This window comes from Molothrus ater, chromosome 16 (assembly GCF_012460135.2).
Source record: "Molothrus ater isolate BHLD 08-10-18 breed brown headed cowbird chromosome 16, BPBGC_Mater_1.1, whole genome shotgun sequence".
NCBI lineage: Eukaryota > Metazoa > Chordata > Aves > Passeriformes > Icteridae > Molothrus > Molothrus ater.
In genome coordinates, this window is record NC_050493.2 from 4,815,994 (window position 1) to 4,834,089 (window position 18,096).

Genomic DNA, 18,096 nt, shown 5'->3' on the forward strand with positions numbered 1-18,096 from the left:
TGTATGGGGCGAGCTGGTTAATCTCATTTTTCAGTCTTCACAGTCTATTCACCAGCCTGTGCTGTCTCATTCTGACTGCAGTAAAACGTGCAGATCAATACTGCCAATGGGTGATTAGCAATTTGCAAACTCCAGTAAGTGAATACATCCGAGTCGAGGGTTGAAGTTGGAGAAGAAGGTGGAGGAGGAGTGATTGAGTGGGCTGAAATAATGAAAACAGATATTTCCTCTCAAGTGAAATGTAAGCATTGTTGAGCTCTGTTAAGCAAGACGATGGCAGAGATTTGTACTCCTTTCACAGTGATTACAGAAAATAATTTTTTTTTCTGAAATTGCTAACATCAAATGTGCTTTTCCTTTATCACCCCTCTTGATCTTTTTTTCCTCTGCTGTTGACCTGCTGGAGGATAAAAATGTCTAAATGTATGCAATTGAGATGTTTATCATTGTTCTTGAGGCCACTTTTTGCTTCAGTCAAATGAATTCCAAGGTGCTTGTCTACTTCTCAGTTTCAGGCAGAAAATCTCTGCTTTCTGTCAGTATATTCCATACCAAAGAAAATTTTGGGGTTCTGCTCATGAAAATAACTCAATAAATACCTTTAGCTCCCTTGCAGACCCTGTACCACCAAAGAGTGCAGCTGAAGTAGCAGTAATTTTAAGGTACTAAAATTGCATTAAAAACAAAACAGTTAACTGAAATATAGAAAAGGACCAAGGAGTTCCTACAAGGAAGGAAAATTGCACTCTCCCTAGCAAATGCGGTCTGACCCCTGAAATTCAGTGTGACTGTGTGCTTAAAGATGCCATCTGAAAATCTGTGGTTAGAGAAGAACAGGAAGGCTCTTTTTCAGGTTTGCTCAAATGAACTTGAAAAGATTCCTTCTCATCTGCAGCCAGGCTGTGTTTCCAAGTCATGCATGTGTTGTCTAATTAAAACTTAATGGGAAAGAAATAACTACCACAGCATGTTGTGGTAGCTGTAGTGTAAGGCTGAGCTGTCCTCTCCTCCCTGGATTGTTACATGAAGGCTGGAGAACTGGGTTCTCACTGAGAAACACCAGAAAAGTAGAATTTCCCCTCATGCACCATTTTCTTTCATAAAAATGCTGTGATGTATGTTGGCAATGAGGAAAGTGATGATAAAAATCAAAGCCTGAGTTTTATACAGCAGGAAGTATTGTGTTTTGAAGGAGGTTTTGTAGGGTCTTAACAGTTTAGAGATTGACCTGGCAGTCATAATTCTGGAAAAACCTGGCAGTGAAATTTAAAATCATTGCCCCTTCACATCTCTGTGCAAAATGTGCGGGTTGCTGTCCAGTCCATTAGCACAGTGACGTAAAACTGGTGAAATAAAATCAAACTGGAGGCAGGACAGTTGTATTTCAGACCATTAAGTCGTGCACTGAGGATTGGACAGTTGTGTCTACTAAATATATTTCAAGGTAGATTCAAATTGGATTTGGCTCAACTTCACAGCAGTCTAAGCCTGAATAAGGAAAATGTGTTGTTGGGGTTGAAGTGATGTAAGTCAGGTTTAGCATGTTTGACAGAGACATTTTGCTAATGGGTTGGTGATCCCAGTGTGACTTTTTAAAGCATTTCCCCATATCTTTGGTTCAAACTGCATTTACTTGAAAAGACATGAATGGCAATTGAAGCATTGCAGGCAACCAAGAAGTATTTTCCCCCAGGGAAAGCCAAGAAGGGATGTTTCAGGAGATGGTTGTGCTGATGGAAGTCCCCATGTGAACAGTCTCATCCAGCACGTGGTGTATGAAATGTTGGGGGGTGTAGTTATGTCACCTACAGAGCTACAGCTGAAATTGTGAAAACTGTTCTCTTGCCAGAGGTGGTTTTCTCTTTGTCATAGGAATAGAAGGGTTTAAACTGAAATTCTGCTCCATTGCCAAGGCTTAGGTGAATTCCTTGTGCCATCTGTGGATGGCTGCTCCTTCTCTCCCCTCTGCTTCATCTTAGCCTGTGATGTTACAGCTTGATTCCCCTTCACAGCCCAGGAATTTACTCCTATGTGGAGACTTTCTGGGTCTTGTCTTGGTTGGGCAAAGCACAAGCAAGTTACCAGCTCTTGCTTTCTCAGGCCATATGTAACTAGTGAGGGTATTGATTTGGTTTTGATGTGATGTAGTTTATAAATATGCATGAGGATTTAGGGTTATTTAACTGTGCTTGTTAATTCTCCTTGCATTGCTGACTCTTCTTGTTGAGGGTTTCTTTGTATGCACAGCAACCCCTTCCATGACAGCCCTGTTCTCACTGCCTGGGACATCTTGAATGTTTGTTAATCCCAAGTCTGTAGAAACTTTTAATATTCAAGGAATGAAAGGAGACAAAGTGATGCCCTTCTGCATAGGGACCAAGGGAGCAGAGTCCAGCTCTCCAAGGAGTTGGGTGAGGAAACCTGGGGCATAAAGGTAATCATCACAAGGTGAGGAGGAGAAAGGAGATGGAGGAGACCTTTTTCATGCTCCTAGAGAAGGGGAAAAGAGCTCTTTTCACCAGGGATCCTATAACTTGCTTAAATTTAAAAAATAATTAACCTGATAAAATGGTGAAAAGGAAGGGAAAACCAAACATTTGTCTATTTGCCCTGAGGAGATAGAAGAGAATGTACCATCTGAATCGATATTTGGATGTTTTAGACACTCAGGTCTCTTACTTGAGAAAGAGCAGAACAAACAGAAGAGGCTTCTGCCTGCTCAACACAGCAAAGGGAACCTGCAGTGACTCCTCTTGGTGAGTAATGTAGGTGACTGCTTGGGTAAAAGAATGGTATCTACATGGGTACATGTTTTTCTGAGATGTTGGAAGCTTTCTCATTTTCCCTCTATGCAGTCACCCATTACTAGAGGAATTTCCACTGTACCTGGTTGGACTTTGAGGTGATATTGGGGAGGATGAGCTCTCCCCAGGGGCAAGACAAGCACCACATCACTGTGAAGTGACAGGGACAAAATGAATAAAACCTGGCAGTTGTGCTGTAGCTGCTCTTCCCCTGGGTGTGTGGCAGGGCCATGTTTTGTTCCCCTCCTTTCCCTGTCTGCCTGGCCACAGCAGAAGGTGCGTGGGAGGCGATAACCCCGCGCAGGGAGAGGCTGCACTGCAGCTTGTTTAACCTGCAACACATTTGCTGTAAATCCCACTCAGACACTGCCCAGCTGCTCCAGGAGACTGTCAGAAATGAGTCCTTCAAAGCACTTGTGTCTGTCACTTTTCTGTGTGATGGGAAAGGGAATTTGACTTGCTCTTTGAGTGGAAATGCTTCCAGCTTGAGGCAGGAATCTGGTAATGGTGGTGGGTTAGCTCAGGGGGCAGCCAAGGCTCAGGGTGCTCATTCATTCACTCAGATGCAGTGGGTTTGCTTTGTACCCTGCCAGGCTGGAATTAGATGTGCAAGGTCATATAATAGTACTTTATATGCATTAAATTACAGGATCAAAATGTCCTGGTGCACTTAAAGCCTTTAGGAGTTTCAGCATTGCTGTTGAGGCTGACCTCAGCATCCAGCCTGTGCCATGTGTTTGCTGTACAAATACATAAAGTGATTGACAGCACTTCTTGTCACTTGTTTTTCAGGCTTTTATATGCTCAGATGAACTTTGATGCTTCCATGAAGGCTTTTACATAATTTTTAATTATGCATCTTTCTTTTTATACCAGATAGTATCTTAAAAAAATACCCGTAGAGGTTTTGCTTTTTGCTAATGAGATCCATTAACTGGAAAATCCTATTACATTGCAGTTTCACTTTGCTTTATAAAGTCTTGAAAGCAGGACCTCTGCTGTCATACTTCACTCTGACTCCTCCCTTCCTATCTGGATACTGAGGGTCTTGGTCTAGCACAGCCAATTTGTGTTGCTTTTCTCCTCTGAGATCTCTCCTTGAAGTCCAATCTGAATTCATTCCAAAGTAGAGCTTTACCAGGAAACACAGAATTATGGAGGCATTAAAGCAAGATTTATAGAGCATTGTCAGGAAGGAAAGCTTTGAGTGGCTGAATATCTGAATTGGAGTGAATACTACAAAAAAAAACCTCATTTCAAGTGTCTCCTGTCTTTCTGGTCTACTGAACAGTAACTCTATGTGCATGTTGCAGAATAAAAAAGAAAGCAGCTAAGAAATAGTTAAACTTTTTGGTAAACTGTGTGTACTTCTCTTGAAAACCTAGATTTGCTCTGACACCTCTCAACAGTATTCTCAACCAAAGTTACTTGATTTGTATGGGAAAGTTGATAGAATGTTTTTTTGAAATTCAGATCTGTGAGAGCCAGCATTTCTCACCATATAAAGTTAAGACTTATCTCTGAAAAGGAATTTTTATAACTCACACTATAAGCTCTTTGGGGCTGTTTTCAGAACCTATGTGCTTTTTATTTTCAGTGTCTTTATCAGAGGTTTTTGAACCAGCACAGGTCTCCTCTGCACGCTACTAGACTGTAAATAATAGCAACTTTTTATGGACTTTGTTCTTGGGAAAGACAGGAATCCTTGACTTGAAAAAAATAGTGTAGAAACCCTGGAATTCAAGTCTCTAGGTGGTAACAAACCATCCTAGAGCAGACTATGATTTTCTTCCATTTCAATAAAAGGAAGAGCAGCAATTGAAAAGGACAGTGAACATTTGGATGCATTTTTACTTTTAGATTATCTCAGCTTCCTGCCATTCCCTGTCTCTCTGTCCTGACTCTTAACCTTCTTGTCACGTTTGTTTGCATCCCAGACCTCATCTGAATGCCTCGCTCAATGCAAATTACAGTCTTGCATCCTCCAGGGAAGAACACGTTTGAAAGAGATACAGAAAACAGATCTCCTTTTAAAACTGTACCTGAAGGGCTTCCACACCACTGCTAAGGCATTTTATTTTATTACTCCCATTGTAGCAGTGTCCAAAATGTGTTACATGTTGTACCCAAAGATATGGTCTGGTGTTAGAACAGTGTGATTAGGGCGATTAGAGCTTTTTTGTCTGTGATACAGCCTAACTCCAACCACCTCCCTGTCTCACTGCTAATTTGCTGTAGATGCTGCAGTGAAAGAGGCCATAGGGAGGAATATCAATGAGTGTGGATGGTGTGGAAGATCTGCTCAGGAAGGAACAGAAAAACCCCTGCAGAAGGGGAGGAGCAGCTGTTCCAGGTGGCCTTGCTAATGGAGAGGGGAAGGTGATGTGGGATTACGCACTGCTCCTGAGAGCAAGGATGTGGAATTTGTTGTGCTGGTGGAGGAGTTACTGGGGGTGAAGAGGCATAACTCAGGCTAGCACAGAGAGTCTTCACTGTTCTGGGAGTGACTGCCGTGGGTGTTCAGGACACCAGAGGTGAAAGGTTGCCTGAATCAAGGTGTATGAGCAAGAGGTAGCATCACCTGGGCAAAGAGAAAGATCTTGCTGTTTTGTGGAAGAAGTAGCAGGTGTTGTGCTAAGAACTGGCTAAGATAACAATGGAAAGGTTGCCCAAGTGAATTTCTGCTGCCAGGTTTCAGTGTTGTGTGTGTGCAGATGCACACAAAAAACACCATGGAGAGAGAAAAAGGGTAGGGAAGCGCCATGAGACCTGGTGGGAACAAATGAGCCTTTTCCCAACATCCTGCACCTTCTGTTTTTCATTTTCCCCCCCCCCCCAACTGTTTCTGATGTCAAGCATGCACATACTGGCAAAGCTACAAGGAGCAGGTGGTGGTTGTTGCTTATTTGTTAGTTAGCTTTGTCTCATCTTTGCAATCCATTTTTGTTAATACAGCTCCTGTTCCACAGGCTTTAAAGATCCCTTGGTGTGGTTATCTTGTGTGACAGAGGGAGCTGGGGCTGGTGAGCGTGCTGTGCTTTGTGCACTGGGTACAGAGGGAATTCTTTGGGATGCAGTTTACTTTGGGTATTACTCTAATCACTTTAACGAGCCTGAGCAAAGAAACAAAAAGAACAAAACCAAGAAACAGAATTTCCATTAAAATGGCATTTCCTGAGGTGGAATTAAGCTTTCTGAGGCTGCCTTGTACTGGGTACAGAAATGCCTCCAATAGTCTTTTGTATGAGAGAGTTGAGTAACCAATTTTCTTTTTTTTTAAAGCTGTTAAAGTTAAAATTTAGGAAGATCAGGAGAAGCTGCCCACCTGAATAGCCAGGCAGACTCTAGTTAATAAGCTACAACAAGAGCTGTAGTTGTTGGGGACCTTGCATGTGCCTTTCAGGTGATAAATTCCAATTTTGCCTTCCCGCTGTTTTTTTCTTCTCCATCTTTGAGTGAAATTTCCGATGGCTATTGATGCAGGACTAACAGCAGACAATTCTTGACATAAATGCTGAGCCATTAACTGTAAGCTGAAGATAAACACATTCAAAGACAACTTCTAATGATATGTGACTTGTCTGCTTTCATAATTCAGTGGAAGCAACGGGGTGTTCATTAGCTGTGTGCAAAGCCTGTGTGGCTGTGTTTACCCACAAATACCACATGTTTGCAGTGAAGCCAGACAGTCATTCCAGAAACCACAAGCCTTGGGAAAGGCATGCTTGAGCTGTGTAAAGGATTCATAGTCAGGAGGAGGCACTGAATCCCAAGAATAAGCCCGCAGGTTCCCAAAAGCAGTTTCAGATCTTCTAGCATCAGAAATCTGGATTTTGCGAGAATTCAGTAGCTGGAGCCTGACACAGCGAAAGACCAGCCAGAAACCTTGAGTAACATTTTGTCCCATTTTGTCCTGTCTTTGGGGGATTCAGGATGTGCCTCCTCTGTTTTAGTCCAGGATTTACCAAAGTGTAAATCCACCAGGCTGTGCCAGCAGTGAAGTACCATCCTCTGCTCAAGAGTTCAAAAGTTCAGTTTTGGACATTGACCACTTGCATATACCCAATTACCTGCTGTGTGTTAGTGTTTACAATTTAAGCTACTCTTGTTCCTACAAGAGGTAGTAAATGGAAGCAAGAGCATTTCCTGGCCAGTTGGATGCTTTTCAAACACGTCTCTTCCACCATCCCCCCAACTGATGCTTTATGTTTCATATCTGTACATAAGAAACTTTCCCATCTGTCTCCTACAGCTAGATGCAGTCTTTATTTCAACAATTCTTCCAAGGTAACTACTGACCCATTTAAAGCTGATATAATCTACTAAGCTCCTTAAATCATTTCTATTTAAGTTCTCCAGTACTGAATAACCTGTCCCAGCCCAGAAACCTTGAAGATTTCTCTCTTAAGAAGTCATCATGGGAAGAAATTCCTCAGCTCAGGAGGCAGAAGTGTTTGGGTGGCCCTCACTGTGCCTGAGAGTCGCGTGAGGAGGAAATTTTCCGTTCCTTGAAGAGCTTCCAATCCCCAGCCTTTTCTCAGCAGGGCCAAGCACAAGCTGTTGTATTGCCAGCCAGCAGTGATTAAGCTCAGCTGTCCATATGCTCCACCAGAATTTATTGTGCTGCTCAGAAATCACAATCTTTTAAGGCTGATAGATACCAAGACTGAAAAAATGAGGTACTTAAGTGCATGTCAGCCCCATCTATGGGTTTTGATGATTTTGCTTGCCAAAGCGTTTAACAGAAGGAGCTGGTGAGGATGTGAAGTCAGCTGAAAATCCTTCACAGTGTCTGCTGACATTGTATCCTGACAGTCAGTGCCTTTTTTGGGGATGTATGGACTTGTTTAATTTCATTAGTGATGGAAGATAAACATATTCACACCAATGGAGACTGTTCCCTTTGCTAGCAGCTCTACCTTCTGATCAGAACTACCTGCAGCAGAAGAAGAGTCCTTAAATGGAGTTGTTAAGCACTGAATGTTTCATCAAATGTAAAATGGTCCACATGGTTTTAAGTACTTTATTCTTACCTGTGTGCCTATGAAAGTGAGTGGAGTAGAGAGAAAAGTTTTTATAGCTCCTTGAGAAAGACATCACTGAATTGGGACTGTGCAGTTTTCAAACAACCAGGAGGAGAGATGCCAAAATAAGTTCATCCCTTTTCAAGGTGCTGTCACTGGCAGCTTTCATTGTTCTTCTAAACAACTCCTCTTCTAAAGGAAAAGTTTCTGTTTTTCAGAGATTAAAGCAGTCCTGTCTTCATTCATTGCTTTGGCACTTGACTGATTCTTCCCTAATGGGCAGATTACTTAGGAAGTTTTTGAGCTGTAATTTCAACACGTAGACCAACATGCTGACTGTTTGGTGATAATATAGTTTTTAAAAATGACACATAGCATCAGCACAATTATCTCCCTGGGGTGTTTTTTTTTTCAAGCTGGAAGATGGAAGTGAGAGGGGAGGCAGCAACATCTGACTTGAGCTTGTACCTCAGTTCTAGATGACAAATTGGCCCTGTTGCAAATTCTTTTTTCCATAGTCTTTGTCAGAAAGTTTATTGATAGCCAGAGTCTTACTAAATAGTTCTGCCAGAGTGTGTTTGGAACATACTGCATTAAGCCAATATTTGTGTGTGGCATCTGCAGTGTTTGTCTCACACAGTGACTCCACAGTTGGGACAGCAGCAATGGGGTGGTTCATGAGAGAGTTTCCCATGTGGAAACCCTGGGGCAGATGTCTGGAAGGCTGAGGATAATGCATCAAAACAACATTATTTCACAAATTATGGAGCGTATTGACATGTGAAATCAACAAATCATCTCTATTAAATGTCCAGTGCCCTTCTGAGAGCCAAAAAACCAAGGTTTTGCTGCCTTAAGCACCAAATCAGCTAGTTAACATGTTGCTTTCCAGGAATGAGTAATTCACTTTAGGTGCCAACCAGGTTTGGTTGCAATCAATCAAGGTATTTATTGCTTCCCCCTAAATTGAAGCTCTCTGTACATTTTTCTGACAAATCTGAATTACTTGTTCAGTGTTATTTCTGAAAAGAAGAATCAATGAATGCCAGCAGTTCTCTCTAGTCCAAGTAATTTACTCTTCAGAACCTCTGCAATTTCTGGTTTTTAAGGTAGAATTTCTGGTATTTTAAGGTTCTTAAGGTATTGGAAAACAGGGGTAAAGAGAGGATACTGCTGAGAAACTGGCAGTAATGTGTTATCTTTGCTCTCTGAGACGCTGACCATGATGTGCTGATGAGCAAAACAAGCTACCAAGTTACTGCTGAATGAGCCAGGGATGGGATGGCTTTCCAACAGAGCTCTGTAGGTCACACATCGATTGCATTGCCCAAATGTCCCACATTTCCATCTAAAGGCACCATGAGCTTAAGTGGATTTGGTCAAACCTCACATTCAGGCCAAGTTTCCAAACCTGCAGCACGATTTTCACACTTCTTGGAGAAACCAGGGATACATTACCATTTGTTACAAGATGCTTTTTAACTCTGCTAAGCAATACCTCCTTGCATGTGTTGGTTCAGCACAGAAGCAGCATCTGGAGCTGTGCCTGGGCAGCTGTTTGGGGAGTCCCAGCTCCTGTTCAAGGAACGTGGCTGTCTCTTCTGTGCCTGCCTTTCAAATGCCACTGTTTGGTCTTCCTCTTCAGTCACCCAAGATTAGAAATTATTTTCTAAATGGGAAAATCTGTTTTAGGTCTTCTCTCCCAGTGCCTGAAACAATTCTCCAGGCTTCTGCTGCACAAATGAAAGGATAAAATTATGATCAGTAAGACTAATTTATTGTAGGTGGAAGTGCAGTTGACAGAGAAAAACAGCAATTTACATTTTCCAGAACGGAAGGGATTCCAGGAGGATGATGTTTGCTTTCTTCAGTCTCTGATTTCCTACCAGCATTAGGGCTTCATGTCCATCAAATGCTAGTGAGATTTTAATGCTACTTTGCTGTCTCTTATATTTAGCTGTTTCCAGCCATGGGTCTTCATAGAGCCAACCCTTTGGGTCCTTTTCACGGCCCAAAGTCACCCTCAACCTTCAGAAATTTGGGGAAAACACTCCAAATGTCCCAAGCTGTGATACTGTTTTGACTTTCTATATTACCTACACATGAGACCCATCCCTTTCATCAGACACTGCCTCTGGTCTGAGCCGTTTCCATGGAAAGCTTCCTGTGTTTATTTGAAACTCCAGAGAGTGCCAGTAAATTTCCTGGAGGCTGCTTGGTACGACTGTGAGGTGGCAGCATGGTCTGCTGGTGAGGAGGAGGAGCAGCTCTGAAGATGTGTTTTCCTTTCTGCCGTGCTGCTGAGGAACCTGGAACCAGAGACTGCATCTTTCCATAGCTGCGCTCCCCTCACATACTGCACCTCTAGGATTTGTTGTCTGCTTTTTGGGCTTTAGCTGGCAGTTCCTTGTGGGGTTTGTACAGGACCTGGCACGCTGGGATCCCTGTCTCACTTGGTTTCTTTTAGGCATTGCTGTAATATAAACCAGCTGCACTAATATTTTAGCTGTAGGGAGAAATGTACTGGTTTGATGTGTGCTGTGTAGAAGAAAGAGAAAGCTACTGCCCCTAGCCCAAAAATGTGAGTAGCATAGCAAATATGTTAGTGATCTCCCAGAAATGTTAAATGATATGGATTCTGCCACTGCCTTCATTGCACTGTGGGCTTTTAAGAGATTCTCTTGTCTCAGTGAAGCTTCAGACTGATGTGCTGAGGAGAGCTGGTGAACCCTGAAAATAAGCCTGAGTCCTGGTGATGAGTTTTACAGCAAGATTTTTCAAGGGGGGCATGTTAGGAAAGGAGAGGATAAATGGTCTGAAAGATCTGTAAGAGCCAAAGCACTGCAGCTTCGTGGCAGGGCTTTGTAGAAAGGCCAGAGAGATGATGGAAAAGGGTAAATAACCTGCAGAATCAAAAGATTGGTGCAGTGTGGGTCACAGCAGCCCTAGCAGGGAGGGAGCAGCAGTCTCCAGGTGTGCAAGGCTTTCCTCACACAGGGATCCTGCTGCTGTGGATCCCTGCACTGCAGCTGGAATGGTGCTGGCAGCCAGGATGAGGAGCTGGGAGCTCTGCCTGGCCTTGGCAAGGGAGACAGGGCCAGGGCCCTTCCCAGCTGGTCAGAAGCACCAGCAGCTGCCCAAGGAAAACTGAGATCCACAGCTGACACTGGAGCATCCTCCTAGCAGCCAGAGTAAGCCCTGTTGCAAACTTTGGAGCTGAATCTCTTCCCTTAATAGACAAACACAAGAGTGAGGAGTGCCCTGACCTGTCTGGAGGAGTCCTGGAGTGCAAATAGCAGGAGAAGGTAACGAGCTGGCAAAAGCAGGTTTGTAAATGCCAGTGTGTGCTGGGGAAAATATATCTAATGAGCTGGTGTTGCAGCTGTCTTCCTTCTCCCTCTGTTTGATATCTCCAACATGCTGCTTGTGTCCTTCAGGTCTCACCTGAATTTCTTTTGATCAAGGCTGATGGTGGGATAATTTCTTCTTTTGGTCTGAATTGCTTGATTGGCAATTAAGGGAGATTTGTCTCAGCCTGGCTGTGCAAATGGGGTCACAAAGCCCTGTTGCTGTGGGGCTGCAGGGCAGTGCTGCCCTCCCAGGTGTTCCTGAGCTCACTGAAGTGAGGCTTGGGCAGTAGGAGAACCTGCATCACCTGCTCAGTGTGTGGCCAAGGCTTGGGAGACCGCATAGTCCTGACTGTGGGGACTGCAAACACCTGCGAAGGGGACCTGAGGTTTCCATGCCTGACTCTTCCCAGCTCCCTGGAGGGAGCTCTTGGACCAGGGCAGACCTCTGGGAGTTCCTCCCACCCCTTCATGGCCTGGGACATACTCATGTGACCTCCTTCCTCTGTGACTTGCACTTACCCTGTGGAACAGTGACTCTCTCCTAGCCAGATGCACAGCTGTGGTCAAACTGATTTCTCAAAGTAGTTATGAGGAACCACCACACCCTTCTTTTTTATCTCTGGGAAGAAAATCCCAGAAGAGCATCTTTGACCACAATGGTAGATAGAAGCTGTTATTCTGTGAAAGCCCACAGATTTGTCCATGCTCTCCAGCACTTTTCCAGCAACCAGAGATGCTGGAAGATTCTCACATGTCCTGCCCTGTCATGGCCCAGTTATGGAGCTGCTGTCCTTGAGTTTGTCCGACCCATTTTTGATACTGTTGTGTGTCTGTTGCCAGGCTCTGGGGCAGTGAGTTTCAGCAGTTCACTGCCTGATGAAGAGCTTCACATTATGAGAATAGAGAGTATTTTCAATAAATGATACTTGGGAGTGGGATATTCTGGGGTCTCTTACCACCAATGACCAGCAGTGCAGGATGAAGTCACTCAGTCTCTGCTCTGGTTTGCATGGGAAAAAACCCCACATAAAGCTCTATCACATCTTTAATGGAAATGAAATGATAAAATTGGGATAATACCTACCTCATGCTGCTCTTGAGGGTTAATTAATGTTTACAAAATCACTTTAGGTCCCGAGATTTAATTGGAGGAAAAATATTACCATATAAAATAGCTTTTTATGCAGGCACTGCTATAGGGTTTCAGCTGGGCAGAGTGCCGTGGCAGCCAGCGTTAGCACATGTTTTACTACATTTATGGTTGTGAGGCTTCCTGTAGTTTATATGAAAATTGTCTCTCTGAAATCACAAATGAAACATCAGTGTTTTCCTCTCGCTTTGAAAGAATATTAATTTGCCATCTTAGGGCTTGACTGACTATTTAAGCTGCTGTAAATACAATTCTCCTTTGAGGAAAAAAGGAATGGAGTATCTGTTCCCTTGCTTGGGATGAGCTGATACAACTTGCTAATGACTCCACCTTTGGATGCCATGGATGTTGCTGGCTCATATGAGCAATAAATCAGGCTGGCACTGGGTGTCCTGCTGTAGTTTAAGGGTGTGTTTGGGTGTTCATTATAATCTCCTGCTATCAAGAGATTTTAAATACAGCTATAAAACTTCATTTCTGGAGTTAAATCTGACTGTGGAAGTATCAGCCAGGGGATGAGTTCTGTTATAAGTGGGGTGTTTCAGTGGGTTTTTCTGATTTTGTTATTTTTTGTTTGTTTGTGGTTTCTTTGCCTTGTTTCAGCCTTTGTTTCAGGGGCTTTTTAAAGATGGAATAGCAAGAGAAGGAGAAACAACACTGGGCTTGGCTGCCTTCAACTGTTGTACTGAAACCTTGTCACTGCATAAATGTCACCTTATTTCTGCTGTAACATTTTTTTATTTCACCGAGTGACACAGGCCGGGTGAGCTTGGGGATTGGAGCGGTTACTCAATGTGCTTTTGGTTTTGTTTTTTTTCCTGCCCCCCAGGGTGACTACGACCCCAGCAGGACCAAAGTTGTCCATTTCAGCATGAACCCCATGAGTTTGGCCAAGCAGCAGCGCAAGGAGGAGCAGCAGCAGCTGCAGGAGGAGTGCGAGCGGCTGCGGGAGCTGGTGCGGGTGCTCAAAGAAGGCGGCTCCGTCTCTGGGAGTCTGGAAGGAGTTGGGGCTTTTCAGTCCCCACAAGAAGTTGCAGGTAGGCTGCTGGCTTCTGCTCCTGGGGATGCATTTATTCTGAATCCGTGTTGCCAGAGGAACTGAGTGCAGGAGCAGATGGAGGCATTGCAGACAGTGTGCTTGATGGAGTGGTTATATGGAAAATGAAAAAAGCTGGGTTGATGCAGGAGAGAGGGGATGTGAGGTGGCAATCCTGTGGCAGTGTGGTAGAGGGTAGGTGGTAAGGCTAAATAATAATAATTCATATCATTTGCTCATGATGAATGAAATACCAATACAACAGCCTTCATATGCTGGTGCTGCCAACAGAGTGAAAGGAAATATTTCCTTCCTTTCAGGGCTGGTTTAGCCCTTGAGGTAGTACAGACAGCAGGAAATAACTTTCATAGCTGCAGGGAAGCAAGTGGTTGAAATCTTTTCAGACCTGGCTTAAAACAAATTAATATTGTTTATCAGTGTATATGTGCCCCATTAATCACAGCTACATTCAATACTCCATGAAAGCAGAGTACATCTTTCACTGAGCTAAATACGTTTCACAGAATCTGTGGCACTCCAGTACAGCTCTGTCTTCCTTTCACATACCTGAGTGAGACTTTTTAGTACAGCAACCCCAAAAATCAGCACCTTCAGACATGCTCTCAGACTCTGAAAATCAAGGTAAGGATATCAATAAAGCCTAAGCCATCACCTGTAACACCGTGAGGGACCAGGCAGAACCAAGTTATGCTGAAAAGCCCTGGAGAAGTTCCTGCTGTAATTCTCTCATGGCCTCAAAACAATTTGTTAGAGAAGAGAAAAATAAAAGAGAACTGAAGGTCTGTGTGGAGCAAACCTGGTGTGTCCCAAGTGCATGTACTTGGTCAACGTCTGGAGGTCAGGATCCTCCCTCAGATGAGACTGAAAGAGCAGGGCTTTTCCCAAAGGTCACAAGTGCTGGAGGCTTCAGACCCACAAAAGGGTAGAGCCCTGGTTTAAAGAAAATCCACAGAAGAAAACATCTCTCTCTGTTATGAAACAGAAATTCTCAGAAAGTAGCTTGTCTGTGTTCCCATCGCTCAAACAATGACACTTTATTACTGCTGAGATTGTGTTTGTTCCAGCATCTCATACTGGATTGTGGTACTATATAGCCTTAAAAATATGATGGTGAGAAGTGCAGATGGGGTGGTTTATAAAGTGAAGAGCTCACTGCATGTTACAAGTAAGTGACAGTTCTGTCACTCCTGTTAGTGGCTGCTCTAACAGATGCATAAGCATGAAACACTTGGCAAACATTTAAAAAAAACCTATTGTCTGTAGGAGCTTCCAGTCTCAGACCCCCAGTGGGCAGTTCCTGGGGACAGCTCTTGCATTGCAATTTGGATTTGAAATGCACTGTGTTTTAGGTGTTTAAATTGCAGCAGATGCAGCTGCCCAGTGCCCTTGTCTGTCCTTATGCCCAAGTGCCAGGCACATCTGATGCTGCAGGTCCAGGGGCTGCAGTGCCCAGGGAGGGCAGGGGCAGAGAGGCTGCAGAGGTGGGGTCAGCCCCGTGCCTCTGTCACTGCTGGATGAACCTCTGGGGTATCTTCTGCAGTAATTAGACCATCTCTTCTGGGGAAATGTGCTCCTCACGTGTGCCTCCTGTCATGTGTTAGAATTATTATTCTGCTGCCTTTCTGTGCAGCTGCTTTTAGCTGTTTGTGAGGTGCCTCTGTGCTGGGATGTTACCAGGTTTGTCGTTAGCTCACAAAGGATGCATTTTTAAAGCTGTTTTCTCTTCTGCCTTTGATTCCAACAGGAAAACAAACAGCTCGCTGGGTTTCAGGGTATTTCCAGCCTCATGTATGTGATGCTTTTTTTTTTTGCCTTTTACCCCAGTCCCAAGTTACATCATTCTGACTTCTGGTAACCAGCTCAGGTGGAAGAGAGCAGCCGGTTCAGAACTTAGAAGGGTGGGAAGTACTTCAGTGTCATTTACCAAAGTCACAGGAGGGCCCTTTGGATTCTCAGAGTGCCTATAAGTGCATCTGGAAGTGATTCTTGTAAACAAAGTGGGGAAAAAGCTGTTGAAGGCTGGAGCAGCCCAGTGGATGACTCTCTTTGAGGACAGGGTGAAGGTATAGGAAGCCAGGTTGCGTGGAGACATCTTGGGCATTTTTTCTTGTAGTTCATGTGCTTGTGTGCATCACTGTCATGCACAGGGCACATTGCCATGAATGCACCTAAACTCTCATTTCTGCTGTGGGAGCATTCAGCAGCATAGTCAGATGCAAATGTTGGGATGTGAAGAGATGCTGAGGATGTTACAGTGCTGACCACAAGGTTACTAGGTTATTCTGATCTGGCTTTAATTTAGCAAGGTGAATGCCAGATTTGGCCTCCTTGCTGGAGCAGGGAGAGCTTCCAGTGGCTTGGGGGCAGCTGATCAAGTGTGCTGTGCAGGCTGCATCCATTTCTGCACTGGCTCCATCCTGCACCCACAGTGTGGATACAGCAGCTGTTCAGCAGTGGCTCAACAACATGGATTCGTGTGGCCAGAAAATCACACTGTCTCCTTCTGGATAAGACATGGAAGATCCAGCTTTTGCTTTTTCTTAGCTCTGCCCACAGGAACAGCTGCCACATGCCTTCTGCTTCAGTGTATTTTCAAGGTGTGAAGTGGGGAGCGTGTGGCAGAAACTCCCTCTGCTTTGTTTGTCACTGTCCAATTGGCTACCCCAGGGAGGGAGGTTTGTTGTGCATGATAAGGGAGCGAATTTCTTTGAGCTTTGTGAAGCTGTTTCTGTACAAAAATAACAAGAATTGGAGTTTTTCTTGCACCCCTCTCTGTCAGCTGCAGTCCCCATCTGTTTATCTTGCTCATTCATGTGATACACACAGGAGGCAAATTCACTTCTCCGAGCTTTTGAGGTGGGAGGTCCCTGGTGTCAGAGCAGAATGGGGTGAAGAGAGAGCAAGGACAGAGTAGGAAGAGTGTGGATAAAAGCTGGGAGGACAGCAGAGGTCATATGTAAGTTTGCATTTTGCCTTTAGACAGATAGAGGTAAATGTAAGATTTTATTGTCCTGTTTTGCCATATAACCTGACTGGCTGTTTGGCAAGGTGAGGGATTTGGGTGGCCTCCAGCCAGCCAGGTTTGATGCATCCAGCAAGCTTATGTGGTATGCAACAGCTCTGCTTATGGTTCACAGAATTATAATTATACCAACCAAAAAAAGGCATTAAGGACAATGATGTTGATGGTTTTGATAATAATGTGTTGGCCATTGTTAAATCCCTTCATTGGACTGGAGTGCAGCACATTTCTTGTGATTGTATTTCCGACTCCTGCGTAGGTAATAAGAAAATTATTACTGTGGACGTTAAAGCTCATTAAATGTGACTCTATTAAAAATCAAGGTTATGCTGGACTTTAAATCTCTTTGAGCATAACTGCTGGAGGCTGCAGCACAGCCTGGCAACTTGCCACATGGTTCAGTGGCCCTTTCCTCTCATTTATGCCATAATAGTCTCTGTTCAGATGGGGACCTATGGAGAGCTATAACAATATCCTGTCCTTTTCCAAAATACAGATTGGCAGAGCAGGGTGTTGGGGTGTTGGGGGGCAGGGCTGTGGGTGCTGTGCTCGGGGTGTGAGCTCTGTGAGTGTTGTGCTCCTCTGCTGGCTTGTGTAAGAGCAGGGAGCACCAAGGTCAGACAGCCATCTGGGGAGAGGCTCCGAGGCCTCCTGCCTCAGAAACAGGGATGCAGATTGTGACAGCTTTGGAAAGGTGGCACAGGGCATTGCTGCACAGATCTGAAATCTGTTCCAATTCTGCATTTCCCTTCCCCATGCTCTTCACACCTTTCCTCCAGTGCCCCTTCTGTATTTCAGTCTGCATCTTCTACTTTTTTTTTTCTTCCATCTCATAGCTTTTCCTATTTTTTCCTCATTTCTCTCCAGACCATTTTTGTTTAGATCTTTCTTTTTTTGCCCTGTGGGGTCTTGATAGACCTCTTGGAGATGGATTTGGGTCTTAGTTGCAAGCAAGTATGTAGGTGGCAGCTAATAGGGAGCTGGAGAAGTAATGACTTGTAACAAAGCATAGGTAGAAATGAGAGAGAATGGTTCAGGTGCTTCTTATCTCCATTTGTGTTTTTATCTTAAAGGTAATGTATCTGAAGGTAGGAATGGATGATCCATGGAAGCTGGTTCCTGACTAAAAGAATGCAGTAATGCGAATTTTCCATGAGCTCTCATGATTTATTGCTATCCCATAGCTACACCAGAGTGCTCCTTTCTTCATGCAGCTTCTCCCTGTGAGAAAGAGGAAAAGTGCTTTTAATATTCTTTCTGATGAGAGAGAGGCTGGCACCCCTACCAGGAAGGAAGATGGGGAAATCAACTCTGATTTCAACCATCTGTGGAGAACTTTGGAACTATTTTCCTAAGCATAATCCCATCAAAAAGAAAAGCTGTTCATCCATCTCAATGGTTTCAGTGTCCTTTTCCCCTTGATAGGGAAAAAGTGGGAAAAGGGGGACATCTCACTCTGAGGCAGGTGTTTGGCCCTAACACAGATGCTGCACCTGGCATTCAGCAGGGGCTGTCCCCAGCATCACAGCCATGCCAGGGCCTTCTAAAATCTATTTAATTGGATTTAAATTGGGTAATGAATTAATATTAAAATAATCTAATCTTGTTGAAGTGACAAGCCAGAGATGGTAAAATTTGTCACTGTCCCACTGTGCCTGTGCTTCTGATGAATGTGTTTCTGAGTACAGA

The 18,096-nt window shown here is 44.1% G+C and overlaps 1 protein-coding gene across 5 annotated transcripts in view; it reads left to right on the forward strand.

Moving 5' to 3' along the window:
- The window catches only part of MAD1L1 (mitotic arrest deficient 1 like 1), a 352,399-nt gene that overhangs the window by 217,142 nt on the left and 117,161 nt on the right, over window positions 1-18,096 (forward strand). For all 5 annotated transcript variants that reach the window (XM_036392627.1, XM_036392628.1, XM_036392626.1 and 2 more), the window contains one exon: window positions 13,158-13,365. In XM_036392627.1, the coding sequence (XP_036248520.1) occupies window positions 13,158-13,365 (208 nt within the window). The remainder of the gene's footprint in view (window positions 1-13,157; window positions 13,366-18,096) is intronic.